At 35.9% G+C, this 16,963-nt stretch overlaps 1 protein-coding gene across 2 annotated transcripts in view; it reads right to left on the reverse strand.

The window, feature by feature from the left end:
- Positions 1 to 1,975: 1,975 nt before the first annotated feature.
- LOC109622251 (protein Wnt-5) overlaps positions 1,976 to 16,963 on the reverse strand; it is a 112,988-nt gene continuing 98,000 nt past the window's right edge. Inside the window, exons 5-9 of one of the 2 annotated variants that reach the window (XM_029872261.2) lie at positions 12,102 to 12,351; positions 11,862 to 12,041; positions 11,693 to 11,795; positions 10,204 to 10,371; positions 1,976 to 7,135 (exon numbers count right to left, since the gene is read on the reverse strand). In XM_029872261.2, coding sequence (XP_029728121.1) covers positions 6,948 to 7,135; positions 10,204 to 10,371; positions 11,693 to 11,795; positions 11,862 to 12,041; positions 12,102 to 12,351 — 889 coding nt within the window. In that variant the 3' untranslated portion in view covers positions 1,976 to 6,947. The remainder of the gene's footprint in view (positions 7,136 to 10,203; positions 10,372 to 11,692; positions 11,796 to 11,861; positions 12,042 to 12,101; positions 12,352 to 16,963) is intronic. The other variant, XM_029872260.2, reaches the window with a different exon arrangement.

The following is a 16,963-nucleotide window of genomic DNA, read 5'->3' on the forward strand; positions in this document are numbered from 1 at the left end:
TTAAGTTAAATAACTCCAAATATCAAAAAATTGGAAAGGTTACTTTGGGGTGAAATTGATCAGTATACAATTAAGCATCGGTTGGATAGGAAAATTTCCTTCTCCGCTTATTTTTGCTCTTCTTAAACCGAATAACGCGTTTAAAACCTTATAACTAACGAATTTAATAATTTAAATGCAAAATTAAATTTTGAATTTTTCCTTAAACGCCTTCATGTAGGCAATTTCATTTGAAATAAGTGATATCTATAACAATAAATGATTATATCATCATAAAATGAATTATTTTTTAACTATTTCATGTTCTGATTAGCTACATAACTTCCCAACCAAGGCTCCACAAAAATGTTAAAACAGACAATTTACGGGAAGTCCTATTAGCAATCGATTGTTTAGTAGCAATGATTTCAGCTAAATGGGAAATACATTGCAAATTCCTAGAAAAGCGCTGTTTGCAGTTCAGAAGGAATTTTTCGGCCTATCTTGATGCATGGGAAATTACTTGCCTGAATCGCCTAAGAAACCGTTTTTCTTCGATCACAGTACGCAGTTGCGAAGAAATGACAGTTCAAATGGCAGTGGAAAGCTTCTGCCAGGAGGTCAAGAAGTTTCTTGACCGATTCCTTTCGAACACCAAACTAGGCTAAAATAAGGCAAAACTAACTTTTCTCTAAAAAAAAAAATCTACGCTCATCTCTAGACATCTACGAACCAGATGACGTTAAAAGTTTAAGATGATTACGACGCTTAAAAGTTCCTAGTATGGAATTACAATGTAGTACCCGAAAAATCAATTTCACCCCGCTGATCAATTTGACCCCAGTTTACGGTACCGTAGTCTGGATTGGAAGTTGATCACTTTTCCTCTATTCTTTCCTATAAAATCAGGTATAATGCTTATAATTTCAAACAAATAGTTATAAAACACTAGCTGTCCCGGCAAACTTTGTCTTGCCAAGCTTTGGTGGCTTGACAACTGTTGAGCTTATAGCAGCGCCGCACTCTAGATTGTTTTCATTTCGTTTGTGTTGATTTTTTTCCCAGCTCATGAAAAATCAGTACTTACTTTTTTTGGTTGATTTTCGTTATTTTTTTACATATAAACACAGCCACCGTGAGTACGAATCGAACCGTGCAAGAGTCTTGCTGATCGGTTCATCCGTTCGTGAGTTTTGTTGCCTCAAAGGAACCTCAAACTCATTTTTATATATATAGATAGATAGAATGGATATACTGAGTGGGCCTGTATCAAGTTCCGTAAACGAAATTAATACAAGAAACTGCTACATTTTTTTAAAATGCTCAAATGGTCAATTTTTAAAACTTTCAATCCGGGGTGAAGTTGATCAACCAATGACATAACATTCTGAGATTGGAAAATTATTGAACAAACTAAAATTGATGATGCTGAATCTGAATAAGTTTTCAAAACTCTTACAACTGGTGTATTGTGTATGTTAAAAATAAAATACTGTTCAGTAAGTTACAGAATGACCCACATTAAACGCCTAAAAGAAGGCAATTTCTTGAAAAATCGACTTACTTTTGCAACAGGTTTTGCAAAAATATACTATTTTCAAATAAAATTTATATGTGTTAACATACATTTTAGCTTGAAGCTATGCTCAAGAAGCCTACCATGAAATAATAAAAGTGTTTTGTGAGTCATCTGATGTACAAGGAGTTGATAGGAGGCGATTTTTTGAATGACAGCTTATTTACCGAGTTACACATCCAAAAAAGTCGATAATTTTATGTAAAATGTGACATAATTTGCATTAAAAACTCCAAAAATTCTTTAAATATATTCACAAAATTGATATACATCAAAAGTTCATTTATTGAAACAGAATTGTAGCGCCCTCAGCGGTTGAAGGTCGTGGATCCCATAGTGATCAACTTCACGCCGCTGATCAACTACCCCCCAGGTTACGGTACTTCCAAGTGATGGTCCATCACTGATGGAAAGTAAATATCGTTCAGAATTTTACCACAATGTGGCACTAGTAGACATAGTTACTTCCGGAAAGACTTCGGCGAGATTAAAGCCAGATAGGAAAGTACTGTAGATATATCTTTGGCAAAGTTGTTTATGGCTACGAGTACTTCCAGGTCATGAAGAAAATAGTTCCGAATTTTGCCATCACGCGGCACTAGTGAACATAGTTACTTCCGGTACGATTTTTGTGAGATATATCACGAAATTGAATTGAGTTTAGGGAAAGTTTTACCTATTATATTAACCATGAAAAATAAACTCGCCGCATATCACCCTAAAATTCATAAAACTCATGTCAAAATAAATTTCACAAGTCAAAAACATCACAACAGCATAAACCAAGAAGCAAAAATTGTGAAAATTTGGCGAAATTTTGAAGTTTTAGAATTAATTGCTAAGTGGATCTTTTTTTCTGTCATACCCAATTTTTAGAAAATTTTCCCAATCTTATCAGAAATCATTTTATTCCTCAAGAACCAAATATTTATCAACATAGATCACTAAAACAATGTAAAATGAATGAAGTGCATTCATTGAAAGATATATTTTATCATTTTTGCATGCATTTTTCACTGGAAACAGCAATCACTATGGTGGATCTTTTTTTGTGCCGGTCACTGTACTCCCGCAGACTTCACGATGTAAAATCAAAGACAGTTTGAATGACCTATAACACCCGAAAAAGTATCCTTCCCCATTTTTTAACAATTTTATGATTACGAGCACCAATGGTACAAAAATGTGTAAAATGCTGTTTAGAATACAGTCAAATGACAATCGTTTTTCAAAAGCTAAAATCAATGGTAAATGAAAATGGTCTTGTTGTCAATTAATTTCATTCTGGAACGAATTTGGAATTTATTCTATTTGTGGGCTTGTGATATTAACTGAAAATAAAATTAAAAAAATATTTAATAAGAACATAAACGTCCTATAGAACGAATATATATTTATTTTTCTTTAATTATACATTGCCTCATTGTTACGTTTCGAGAAATATTATACATCTAGAATCGGACAAACATTCTACCATGAAATCGGGTTTATTAAATAAAGGTATGTACATTGCTGGACAATTTGCTCAACATTCCTCGTTCTGGTTCAGACCACAAGAAGAATTTTGCAAATGCTAGGCCTGTTCATGTCTGAATAATCAATTTAAACGTATGATTGGATATGTGATAGTAAAAAGTGTAACTATGATTACATTGTTCCATTTAAACCTAAATCGTTTGCACTCCGTTCCGATGAATGCAGTATAAATGTGAATGACAATGATACACTGAATTCTACAACTATAATAAATATTCGTAGAACTACCGTAAGCTGTAAAAATGTTCTAGTAAAAAACTTAGAGAGATAAAAGTTTTTGTTTTATGAAATTCATACTTTAAATCACCTAATAATACTGGTTCGATGCAAATATTTGATATATCTATTATTTACACTTTCAATTTCAAAAAACAATAGTTGTCAAAAGTATCAAATCTCTTCACGAAATATTGCAACTCCCATAATGAATATAGCAACACTACAAGAAATTTGAACTCTTTGTGTCACTGTGGTTCAGGTTATTCTTAAGAGCGCAAGAGTGTTACCATATTTGAAAATAAGCAATACTTGTGAAAAGATACTATATTTGTGATGAAAAGTCTGTTCCATCATTTATACAAAACAAAAAATCTTTTTGTGTTCTCTCCATGTAGTAGCATCAGTAAGTAAATAAGCTAAAGTGTATATTTTCACAGGAGTGCGTAATCAATCGATAATAAATATCTACAAATATTTTAGTAATCACTTCATTCGAAACTTTCGTGAAATCAACATCAATTCTTATGATAAGACGCACGACTCAAGATATGTTGCAATAATAAAATATTTAACCATCCACATATTGTTACTAATATAGCACATGTTAAGCAATCTAATCACTACGAGATAGCTTTTCTTTGATTATCTCCTAGTAATTGTTTACACCTGTTCGCTCTTTGTTTAAATAAATAAATAAGGTCTCGCTCTTAGAATCAAAAGATTGAATTCATCTCTTAAAACATGCACTTTTTTATTTTTTATACTATCTGCCAATTACCGTACAACAGGCTGTCTTCAAAATTTATGAACGATATTTATGTCACGTGTGATTATTTCTGAAAAGAAATTCGTGATGATTATGGTATCATGACCAAAACTGTGAAATTAGCCTTCATTGATTGTTCTACTTACCTTCAGCTAAGCATTTGGCTGATTTTCAAAAAAATCAGTTTGTGTTAAATGATATCATACGCGCCAACCTGTAACGTAATTGTGGGAGGGGGAGGTTGGGGCAAAGCTCTTCAAAGAAAATGCAACTTTTTTCAACTAAATGCAGTAGTTTCCACTTGAATATGCCTAATTTGGATAAACTGCATCGATTTTGTCAATGAAATATTGGTTTTGAGAGGCCTTGCACTACCCCCCCCCCCCACAACTACGTCACAAGTTGGCGCGTATGAATAATATAGTAATCTCAAACTAGGGATTTCAAATAAGAATATTTAAATTTGTTTTGGGTGAACAGCGTACCAAATTCCCTTCGTTACAATATCTTATGATTTATCAAAAACATCATTTTTTTTCAATTAGCAAAAACATTCTTCTTGGATTTGGCCTGACGTCCCAATGGAGACAAAGCTTGCACCTTAGCTTAGTCAGTTAGTTTGTTACAGGGGGTGGCCAAAACTTTTCATAGAGTGCATCGAATATTCTCAAATTTTGACTGTTTTTTAACCTATTATGTGTGCATCAGTGGTACAAATTTGAGCTCGATTGGTTAATCTTTCGCGAAGTTATAACTGATCTGGTAAAACACTATATTAAAGACTATCAATTTTTGCACTGTCATATCTCGGAGACCAGTGAACTGAATTGAATGAAATTTTGTGCGATTATCAATAATATAATAATGCTTGAAAATTCATCAGAACATAGATACTTTTTAAACGTTGAAAAAAGTTATGATGGTTTGACATTTTCACTCATTTAGAGGAAAATGAGTCAAATTTACTATACTGCACAAAAACTACAAAATTTGTTCTTCCTTTAATCCAAATAGCCTCAAATATATCTTTCTATAGATATCTTTTGAACAAAAGTAGAAAATCTTTGGATATCAAAAATAAAATTGTATTACATTGATGTAAAAAAATGCATTTTTTCGAAAAATATCCAAAAAGTGTCTATCCATCATAATTTTTTTCAACGTTTAAAAAGTACCCATGCTGCCATGTTTTCAAGCATTTTTTGATTTTCAAGCATTAATATATTGTGGATAAAAGTTCAAAATTTCATTCAACTCGGTTCACTGGTCTCCGGGATATGACAGCTCAAAAATTAGTAGTCTAAAAAAAGAAGCGAAAGATTAACCAATCGAGCTCAAATTTGTACCAATGCACAATGGTCGGAAAAAGATAAAGTTCGGCCAAAACTCTTTTTATGTGTTTAATCGAAGTTATAGGTTGTCTAGATATGATATATAGTATTTTTAGTGTTTAAAAAGGAGTATTCAAAAATTACGTAACTTCAAAAATTTCAAAAACGGTAAAAATCAGCAAACCCCACATTTTTTGCGTTTTTTGTTGGAAAATCAATTTGAATTTAATTAAATGATCATCTTTCGATCAAATCCAATCAAGTTTGTTCAAAACGTGTGAAAAATGTGGGAAGATAAATTTTATTTCAGTCAAAAATGGAAAAATAACGTAAAACATATGAAAAAACACGACTTTTTTAAATAGCTCTAATTTGAAAAACTGCAAATTTCTGCAAAAAGTTTAAACAATTTTATGCAGCCCTAAGCATGATGTTTAAGATGTACTATTCGAAATTGCGGCGACACGTGACGACACGAACCGTTTTTTAACTTAAAAATTACCAAAATTCCTAAGGTACAAAATATGAAAATTTGAAAAGTTTTGTGACATATTAATTTTGCACCATATGTGCATTCAAACAGTCCAATAACAAGCTTTCATATGCTGGATAACATAAAACATATATTCCATTCTCAAAATATTATTATTTTACTTTTTTCGAATAATTCATTTTTCAATTTTATGACTTGGGCCACTTTGGCAGTGAAAATGTCATTGAAATACAAAAGCTGGTATGCTTTTAATTAAGAATCATAAAACTACAATACATTATCTTTGTTATAAGGCGAAAAAAAGTTTAAAAATATCAATTCCGTTTTTTGAGAGTTTTGGCCGCCCCTTTGTATGGAGCCCGACCAATGTGCAATGATACACATATAATAGGTTGACAAACAGTCGAAATTTGAGAATATTTGATGCACTCTATGAAAAGTTACAGCATGTTGAACTTTTTTGTGAGAGAAAAAAAGTTGCCTATCCCAAAGATTTTGGCCACCCCCTGTATAATCACTTCCAAGTTCATTAACCTTCTCTTTTTCCACGAGTTTTAAAAACTACCATCTTACCCCGCTGGTTCGACACGTTTTAATACGACGCTTTTTAATTCGTACCCCGCTTTTTCGTCATATGTCGAATTAAAAAATGTTCAAATGTCACAGCGATGTCTGATTCGGTTATGTTGGCCCTAAAGACAAACTAGTTATGAACATTAAATATTTCCATATTTAAGAGGATGAATCCAAACTTTTGATCTAGGGAGTACACAAATCACAAAATTCATATTCACATTCGTTTCTTTTTGCATTCTCATACTCTTTCTGAAAGCATACCTACTCGATGATTATTTTCGTAAAATAAAAAAAATCCCATTTTTTTGAGATTTTATAATTTTTATTATGTACTTTCGGTAAAATATATGTGAAAGGACTTTAAAGTTTAATAATTCAGAAGATTAGTTATGCACAAAAATGTAGGTATGCTTTCAGACACCATTCAGTTACATAATTAATACCGACTTTTGCCTCGCTAAACTATAATACTTATTTACACGTATACTCCTCTATATGCCGTGTACACATGTCGCATTTAACTTGGCAGCACCACTGGAATTTACAGTTGCAACGCTCCTTGACTACGATTTTTTTCGTGTTATAGCCTCGTCCACAGCAGAGAATCGCACATCCATCCAGCCCGGAGGAAGTTTTATTACAGACACGACCATGGGTTCCTGTTGGAAGTGGTGGAAGAAAAGTAATATTTGTGTTATTTTGAATATGGACAAATATAGTTTCCTAATTTGAGCTCTTATTTCCCTAATAAACCGTACTGTAGACGGTTCAACAATACCACATACTGTTCAAATTGTATCCCGAATGGGTGGTTAAGCACATCTTATGATTATCGTTTATGCGGGTTATCGTTGCAGCTATGAATATAAATGTGTAGTTTCCTTCTTCTTCTTCTGTATGGCTCTACGTTCCCACTGGAACTTGGCCTGCCTTTCTCCAACTTAGTGTTCTTTGAGCACTTCCACAGTTATTGATTGGAGGGTAGACCGGCCCACATTTGTATGGCGAGAAAGAAAAGTTGGAAAAATTCACGGGGCACCCTCTAGAATCGTGCCTTTGGATGAGAAGAACAATCTGTGAAAGATTCAGCTCAATCGGTTTAAAACTGAGCTGGCGCAAATTAGTTGAAGGTTTGTATAGGATTTTCAGTCCAAATATATGGGAAATTAGATGAGCTACAGTCTCTCACTCAGTGCGCCGGTTCAACGAGTTCGATTTAGCTCAGAATTGAAAGAATGGTAGTTGATACCCTAAGGAACAACTTTGTAGAAGACCATATAATGATAAAACTTAATTTAGTTGCGGTTTCTGCTAACGAAAGCAGGATGAGGACATCTTTCCCTATTTACTCACGGTTGTTACATGCAGCACGTGTTTGTCGGTCGAAGCTTGCGCGCTACATCGTAGGCAGCTATGTAATTCTTCAATGTTTCGATATCCGCCCACGTGCGTGAGCAATTGAAATGAAGGACAACATAGCCGCCTATGATGTAGAGCGCAAGTTTCGAACAGCAAACACGTGCTGCATGTAACAACCGAGAGTAAACAGGGGAAGATGTCCTCATCCTGCTTTCGTTAGCAGAAACCGCAAACCGCAACTAAATTAAGTTTTATAATTATATGGAATTCTACCAAAGTTGTTCCTTAGCGTATCAACTATTATTTTTTCAATTATGAGCCAAACCAAACTATTTCAACCAGCGTGCTGAATGAGAGACTGGAGGTCATCCAATTTTCCAAATATTTGGACTGAAGATCCCATACAAACCTTCAACTCATTTGCGTCAGCTCAGTTTTAACCCTCGTCGTGCATTAGGGTCATTATGACCCCAAAACATGCACTACGTCAGCGAGGTGACCGTCAGCTAATGCACGGAGAAGGTTAAACCGATTGAGCTGAATCTTTCACAGATTGTTCTTCTCGTCCAAATTATCCTTAAATCCTTAAGGCACGATTCTAGGAGGGTGCCCCGTGGAATTTTTCGACATTTTTGTATTTGGGCCAGTCTATTGGAGGGCTTTCTTTGCCAGCCATTGCATGAATTTGTATCTTGTGAGGCAAGCACAATGATACACTATGCCCAGGGAGTCGGGAAAATTTTCCCGACTGGAACGGGAATCGAACCCGCCGTCTCCGGATTGGCGATCCATAGCCTTAACCACTAGGCTAACTGGAGAACCCTCATTCTCTCGCATTCCAAATATCACAATCATCAATTAAATTAAGTTGCATACGAATTTCGGTCAACCACGGTCAAAAACTCTCCTCACAAACACTCACCGGTACATCCTAGAGCGACTAAAGCGACCGTATGTGGTCTCAACATATGCGCAGAATCTCTGGGCAGCACCGTAGAGGAGAGTACCATCGAGTACGAAAGGAAAGGAGTCCACGAAGCGTGAACTTTTGAAGGAGAAGAACGCAGAGCGGGCGGTCATGCTGTAGAATGGAACCTGGCAGAACGTGGAACGATTCAAACAGAAGCGGAAATAGCACACCTGAAACAACACCACCTCTAGAAGAAGCGGAGTGTGCGGAGTCTGTGTCGTTCTTGAGAAATATAAAAGTTCTAACGCAACCCGCGGACGTTCTAACGAACTAACGGACGAATCAGAGGTGATTGAAAATTGGAGGCAGCACTTCCATGAGCACCTGATGGACATGGAAAACGTAGGCATGGGGAAATGGTGGAAAAGGAAGGAAATCTGCCCAAAAAACACGTAAGAAAGAAAGAAAGGTTAGATAAGTGAGGGACAGGGACTGGGACGTCCTTTGATGCCAACTGAGAAGCCAGCAATAAGGCACTACTTTCTCGACATTCCCTAAATAGTTACAGCTGCCAGGTTCCCATGTGTTCGCCATAAAACGTATTCCGCAGTTCAAAACCTTCACTAATAGAAAACTGCATGACCATAACATTGTCGAAACTGTCTACAGGAGTCATGACCCAAAAAAAAACTGAGTCAGGTGGAATCTTTCATCTGCAAGGCGCCTGTTGACCCAACTATTTACCTGTAGGCCCACCTTCCTTTTGTGGATCTCGTTAGTCATTGAGTCCTGTTAGCGTTGTATGCTCTTTGAGCCGTGCATTTCAAAGCATTCTGTATCCTTCCCGATACATAATCCCGGCTTCCGATATGCATCATACTTACAGTAATGACACACAGTTCATTGTGGGGTACAGTACAGTACAAAATTGCCAACCTTAGGAACATTATCCTAGCTACCGTTGTCGGTACGTTCTTCTTCTTGGCGAAACACCCTCCACTGGGACAAAACCTGCTTCTCAGCATTTCTACAGTTATTGAGTGAGAGTTTCCTCTGCCAATGAACGTTGAAAACCACTTCAAACCGACTTCAGTCAGGAACGAAGATACTCTATGCCCAAGGATGTCAAGAAAATTTCCATTACTAAAAGTTCCTTGACAGACCGGGAATTGAACCCGTCGCCCTCAACTGGTCAGACTGAATACCCACACGCCTTTGCAACTGTGGCTATATGGGCCATTTGTCGGTACGTAGTATCTGCCATACTTGTTAGCACTTTGCAAGGGACCACCAGAATACCCAAGCTCAGGAAAATGAAGGATTAATTTCGAAATTTCTTTCCACTTCTTTTGATAATATAGTTAGCGTTTGAACTACTTACTACACAGGCTCTAAAGCCACTTTGTGCTTACTGACACGTCTGTATGGTTCTCATCCTAAATAGGTATTATTATTTACCTGGCCATTTGAGTTGTCTGTTATTTCGACACCAGTCGGGACTTTCATCTAGATATACCAAATCCAGCGGTGTTGGGATTTTGTACCTAGGATCTTTGACCTGCAATCGACCCCGCTTATTTATTTTCACCTGTGTTGCCTCATCGTATTTCTCGCGCAGGAAATCACCTGTGGCATTATCATATCAAATTAAAAATAAAAATTATTCACCACATCAGCATTATTAAGGACTGTATCGGAAATTAACTATAAACATTCAAAATGCTCTATCTTGACGCACGGTTGGTCTTTTTATTCCGGTTCTTCTATGAAATCTTCAGAATATAGTAAAGTTTAGAACAGCTTGAAGAAATTTTGAAAATATTTAGTATTATTGAAAATATGGTTCTATGAGTATACCACACAAAATAACAATCCGTACAAACTGCATTTTTTTTTTATTTTTTTAAAGTTTCAAACATTTGTAGCGAAAAAAATTTCTACGAGGAAAAATCTGTAAAATAATGATTATTAATAGCAGTTATGTACACATAACATATCACTCAAAAACGACTTTTAAAATTCTTATTTTGGATAGAAAAACCTCCAACATTAAAAATATGGTCAATCTCAAAAACACACCTACTTTTTGGTCGAACTTTGACGCTTTGTTTTAAATATCTTTAGACGTTATAAAATTCCGTTCTCTGGTAAAACTACCTCTTCAATAGATTTAATTACATACCCAATCGAAAAAAATGCAAATTTTCAACTTTATGTATTTTTTATTTGCGTAATCGTTCTTTGAAGACGCATAAAAAAAGAGCTCCTTGAAAAATGGCCGTTTTTTCATTTTTAAGAATTGCCCTAAACTGCGGAGGAAATTTTTCTTGATGAAAATAATTTTCTTATATCATGGGCATTATGGAAAAGATTATATTTGCGCAAAAATAAGATAAATAATTCAATATTTTCCCACAGTTTTCACAATTGTAAATTTTTAGGAGGTGTCCAAAATTTTAAAAACATCTGTGTAATCTTTAAGATAAAAGTCCAAGTTAAATGATTATTTTTTGAAAATCAGAACTGCCATTCTTTATTTAAGAGATTTATATAGTATCTCCAAAAATAAAGTTATGTTTATATCGAACAGATTATTTTTCAGGCAATTGTGAACGTTTATAGTTAATTTCCGATACAGTCCTTATGACTGTCACACTACTGTAACGTTGTAGCACAGACGAACAGACGTAACACTTGCGAAATTTCCAACGACCACGCTTTTAACGATCATTTTAAATTTTCATAGTTGTGGCTTTCACAACCAGAGGTGCGCGCATCGTTTTTCTATGCGTTTCACGTTTCACACTAGCGCCTTCTGTCGACGATATTGTACAACACAGTGATTCGTGCAACTTTTCCACCAGGTGATGGTAGTGTGAACTGGGCGATGTATTTCCATGAAAATCGTTCAAGGTGTTACGTCTGTTTGCCTGTGGTGGTAGCTTACCGATTTCTCTAACTGAGGTCAACTGTTGCCAGCAAGTGATGAGACTGCACGAACCAGAAACGCCATGGCATTTGCAAATAATTCGTGACTTTTTGATAACTGCCTGAAAAAAAAAAACAAATTATAATTATAACAAATTCAAAATAGCAAATTAAGTGAGAAATGTTACTCTTCGACCGGCTTCATTATTGTGCAGATTCATCAGAGCACGTGCTTTCGCTGATGCGCTAAATTTAACACCGTTGAGCGTCTTCTCAGGTTTTTTGAACATTTTTTTCAGTTTGTCATATATATTGAAGTGTTTCAAGTTGAATACCTCGGAGTTAGTTATTTCCTTATTTATCCTATCCTGAAATGGAATTATCACTAATTACTTATGACATGTCCCGTGTTGTATTGAGAAACGTACCTGAAGTTCATTCATTTCTTTGGGATCCAGATTTGAACTGGATATTTCTTTGGCTATTTTATCTTGCAGTTTTTGCAGATCCTCTGGACGGAATAGAGTGTCAGTTCCGTTGAGAATGTGCTCACTCGTGTCGTTTAATGTTTCTAGTAACCTTTCCACAATTTTAGGGTACTTTGCCGGAATTGACACCAGGCCTCGGGTACCACGTTTCCGTTCCTTCTCTTTGATGTCAATGAACGTTTGGGAAAACCTGTATGATAAGAAATAAAAAAAATATATGAATTTGTTAACAGTTGCTATAGCGCACGAAGTGAGTTCAATCCAACTTCGATTTAGTTTAGAGATGAAAAAGATTTATTGCAAACGTGACTGCAATCATGTCTTTCTTCGAATAATTGTATGTCCCCAGAGTCAAAACGCTAGAAATTCACAAGGGTAGCTTTGAATCGAAGAAAATCAATCATAACTCTGTCCAGTTAACAGGTGCAAAGGGCGATAGGTGTAGCTCGAAAGATTCGTTTGAAATGAAACGCACATGTGTCGATGTATTGAATGTGGGATACAATAGGATCACAAGGATTACGATTGATAAGCTAGGGAACTTTTCTTCAAATCGATGCTGGAATGTTGGCAAACGAAGTAAGGAATGGCTCTCAATGACAGAGCTATTTTTTTTAATTTTCTGCTGGGAATTTGATTGTATGTATACTTAGTAGTTGTCTATAACTTTGAATTAAAACTATATTAGCTGAAAACTGCCTGTACGTATAATATAAAAAATAATTAGTACCGTCAGTCATTGGGCCTGGGGATTAACTTTGGGCCAAAAATCAAGAAAGATGTTTCACTTAAAAAACTGAAATTTACTGAAGTGATTATCAAAAGTGAATGGTATATGGTAACTATAACTTGCGTTGACCATCCGGTGTAGAAAAAAAAATGCCACATATACATAGTTAATTTTCATTGAGAAGGGGAAATGTGAGCTTTATTGTTGCGCATACTACACAACATCGTTGTTTTAAAATGTCCTGTTGAAAACAGCTGAACTCCGGACATGTAATGAACTGCTGTTTCCAAGGTGTATTGAGCAGTTGTTTTGAAAAGTATTAAGTGTTTTCTTGGTTTTGTATGCTATTTTGCATGGAAAACTTATTTCCTCGAGCTGTAGTACAAATTACCCATTTTGAGGGTAATTATGGGCCAGATAAAAGCAATGTTATCATTACGAGGACCCTACAAATGTGAATTAAAACAGCTGAGAGTATTAACATCATTTTATGCATAATTCATAATTAAAGTTTTATTAGTGTAGAATTAGCATCTAAGTTAAAATACACATAAATAAAAACTAAAAAAAAATAAAGTTTTGAAGATAAATATGAGATTTGTGAGAGGTGAGAGAGACGAACCAGCCAAGGGCTGAAAGTCTCTACAATAAAGATGAATAGATCAAGATTTTTTTTATGCAAAATTGAAAATGCACCCATATCAGATTCTAGGTAGATGATAATGCATATTTCTTCCATCTTTTTAGAATGTTTGATGGATATATATTTATGAAATTCAGTATCATAATTTACATATTATATAACTCATTATGGTATCATAATGGCCAATTTTTTCGAACTGGCTCATTATGCAACTGAAATGAGTTGCATAATGAAAAATATTTGTATAATGTTCATAATGCAACTCATTTGGCAAGCCTCGTTGGATGAATGTACGACTCGTGCTGAAAAAAACAACATTTTGCAACTCGTTACATAAATAACTATTACGGGATAGCATTTTATCATTAATAGTTGACAATGAATGTGGTAAACTTTCACTTTTTTTGTCTGTAATGTTATTTTGTGACTAAACACTGATAAGTTTTGTGCAAGTGTCTACACTACATTCCACTAACTCTGGTCAATTACGGAATAGGAACTACGAAGTGTACAGTGTACAATGCTCATGCTGCACCCGTAAAGAATTGTGTATGTATTTTGTAGTAAAAAATGATAGATCTAAAGGGTCCTGAGGGATCCGGTTCAATAAAGCAGCCCACACAAAATTCTCCATCGACATAGTATTGGCATCATAATTTCTCAGTATCAAATTCTCAGTATTTTATTTTCACAAATGAAAAGGAAGTAAAAGTGTGTAGCAGCTTCTTTATATTGTACGAAAGAATTTTTTTTTGTGTTCAATGGCGTTCAATTGCGGGTTGATCGTAGGGTTAGCAGATAAACGGTATTGCATTTTCCATCTATTATGTGATCCAGGAAGCGCACATCGATATGTTCACCAGAAGAACTACATAGCTTTAGCACACACCAGTGTGTATCACCTTCTTCAGAGCATCTCTGCATTTACATCGTAACATTTCTAAGCTTAAAATGGATGTTTTTTTTTATACGGATATAAATTAGTATGTGAGAAGAAATTTACCGTCTGAGTTTCCAGTTTTTTGACAATTGTGGGATTGAATATAAGTCATGGCATACTATAGAAAAATTGAGATAGTTTTCGACGAGGATTAGCGATCTAATATTTATTAGGAAGTATTAGTCCAGATATTAGGAGGGGTCCCGCCCCTAGGTTGTTGTTGTTTTTTTTAAATTCATTTTTCAACTTGTCTGTAGTGATTGCTGTATTGCTTTTCTGTTTCTTATAATGTGGCATATTTCATTCTGTACCATAATTGGGGAGTGGGTCATCATACTTCTTCTCGTTTCAGAGAGCGAGTAATGGCGCTTAAGCCTAGGCTTTCGAGCTTGGACATGAGGCTCAAATTCCTATGTCCCATCCCAGGAAGAAGAGCACCGACGAAGTGACATTAACCTTCTTAGCAAAGTCACTCCCAACGAATTTAATTAACATTCATACTTCATACTATGCTGAGCGGATGGTACGAGATGTCCCCGTTCTATAGCTTTATTGTGGCATCAATGTCCACATCAAGACGCTGCACAGTAGGCCTGGCCGCTTCAATTCTTGTACTACACCTCCGATGTGCTGCAAGCATTGATAATGACAAGAAAAATGATAGAAATAGTCGATTCTATCATTTTCCAGGATTCTTTCAATGAATGGCTGTGTATGTGTAGACTAGACTAGACTAGACTAGTGTCTACACTACATTCATTAGTTTTGATTTGCAAGCAATCTTTTATTACGTATTCAGAAAATATGTTCCAAAAAATTACGTTGAAATGGGTGTAGTTTCAAATAAATTTGAATTTGGAATGCCGTTGTATAAACCGAACAACCTTAAGGAGTAACTTCAGAGAATACAAACATGCCTGTCACAATGGCCGATTTGGTCCCCTACTCACGTTTTCAAGAGCACCAATCTTGAATATTTGTAAACAAATACTCTCGATTTGTAAAAGCTATCTCTTTATGGAAGTGAGCTAAGCCAGGAAAAACAAGTGCGGCTTGGCTCGATGCTTTGTTCGTCAAATTTGTGCCTCTAAAGTTTGTATGAAAAATTGCAATAGGATTTCTTGATGTTTCACCTTAAGCTTTGGCTTCACTTTTCCCTACATGCATGCGATACTTTTTATGCTGAAAATATAAACCTCTTGATGAAATGAAATATCGTTCCTCAAGCAAAATCATTTTTGTCGGAACCACATTTTCGCAATATTAAAAACAACTTAAAGCATAATTTATGTACCCCAGTCTGGGAAAGTTTGTTCTTTGTATTACACTTGTGTAAACGGAAACGATCTGTGCTGCTCACATTGGGAAGGCGGGTAGATATTTATTTTCCCGTTTAAGTAGGATTGCACTTCTGTATGGCATGGATTTTCTTTTGCTCACCCAAAGTCACATTGTTGCAAAGTTTCCTCTTGTAAGGGGTGTATGGGGAGAGGGAAAGTCGTTGACGGTTAGATCAACACACTTCAACAAACGCGACACCAATGATCCCAATTCTTGCCTGCTCTTTCAAAAGATACGCTGCAGATATTAGGGCCGTCATTGGTGTGTGCAAGGGAGGGCACCGTACGGATTTTAAAATTCGGTAGAGGTTTTCCGATGACATTTTGTGAATTGAGAAAAAAGTAATGTTTTTTTTTTTGTTTTATATCTTGAACTTCAGCTGGTGCAATGCACCAGGCTTGTTCACACTGTGCATATGAATCTTTTTCGAATGCATGCGTCGTGATGGCGAGCAAACACTGATGAGGAGCAGGAAGAATAACGGATGGCGTTAAAGGGCAAGCAAAAAGCACTGTTATGAAGGGCCTGTATCAGGATGCCAATACGAACCCATTAAGGCACGATGTGTAATGTAATGTGTAACCCAGCATTCTCCTGACGATAATTGAGGGACATTTTACACATCATGGCCCGAGCACGGGTTAATTGATGATAAAGACCGTCAGCTCTTAGTGTGTTAATTTAGCTGGTGATGCAGCCTGGGCACTGTTGTCATTCTGAGCTAGATTGAGAAGGTACGTCCCAAGTCTGTTCACCAAGGAGGTGTGGCTCAAACAGCGTCTATTCTGGCATCCAGCGGCTGAATATGGAATGCTCCTCCACCGGAAGCTATATCTAAGGTGGCAGTCCCCCCTAAGGTGGATAGGGGACCTTAGGCCAACAACCTACTGTTCTCGAAACCCGAAAACCGTCACAGAAACCGAAAATGATAGATAATGATCTGATTTAACGGCAACCTCTTTTAGCGTAAAATAACGGACAAGATTGGGAATTGCTGTTGTGGCAATAATGACAACGCTCTTTCCTCATCGACCACAAAATGACATGGGTTTCCCGTGATGGCATCACGGAAAATCAAATCGACCACATCTGTATCATACGAAAATAGAGACAGAACCTTCTTGATGTAAGGAACAAACGTAGTGCCA

Source organism: Aedes albopictus, chromosome 2, assembly GCF_035046485.1.
Source record: "Aedes albopictus strain Foshan chromosome 2, AalbF5, whole genome shotgun sequence".
NCBI classification, from domain to species: Eukaryota; Metazoa; Arthropoda; class Insecta; order Diptera; family Culicidae; genus Aedes; species Aedes albopictus.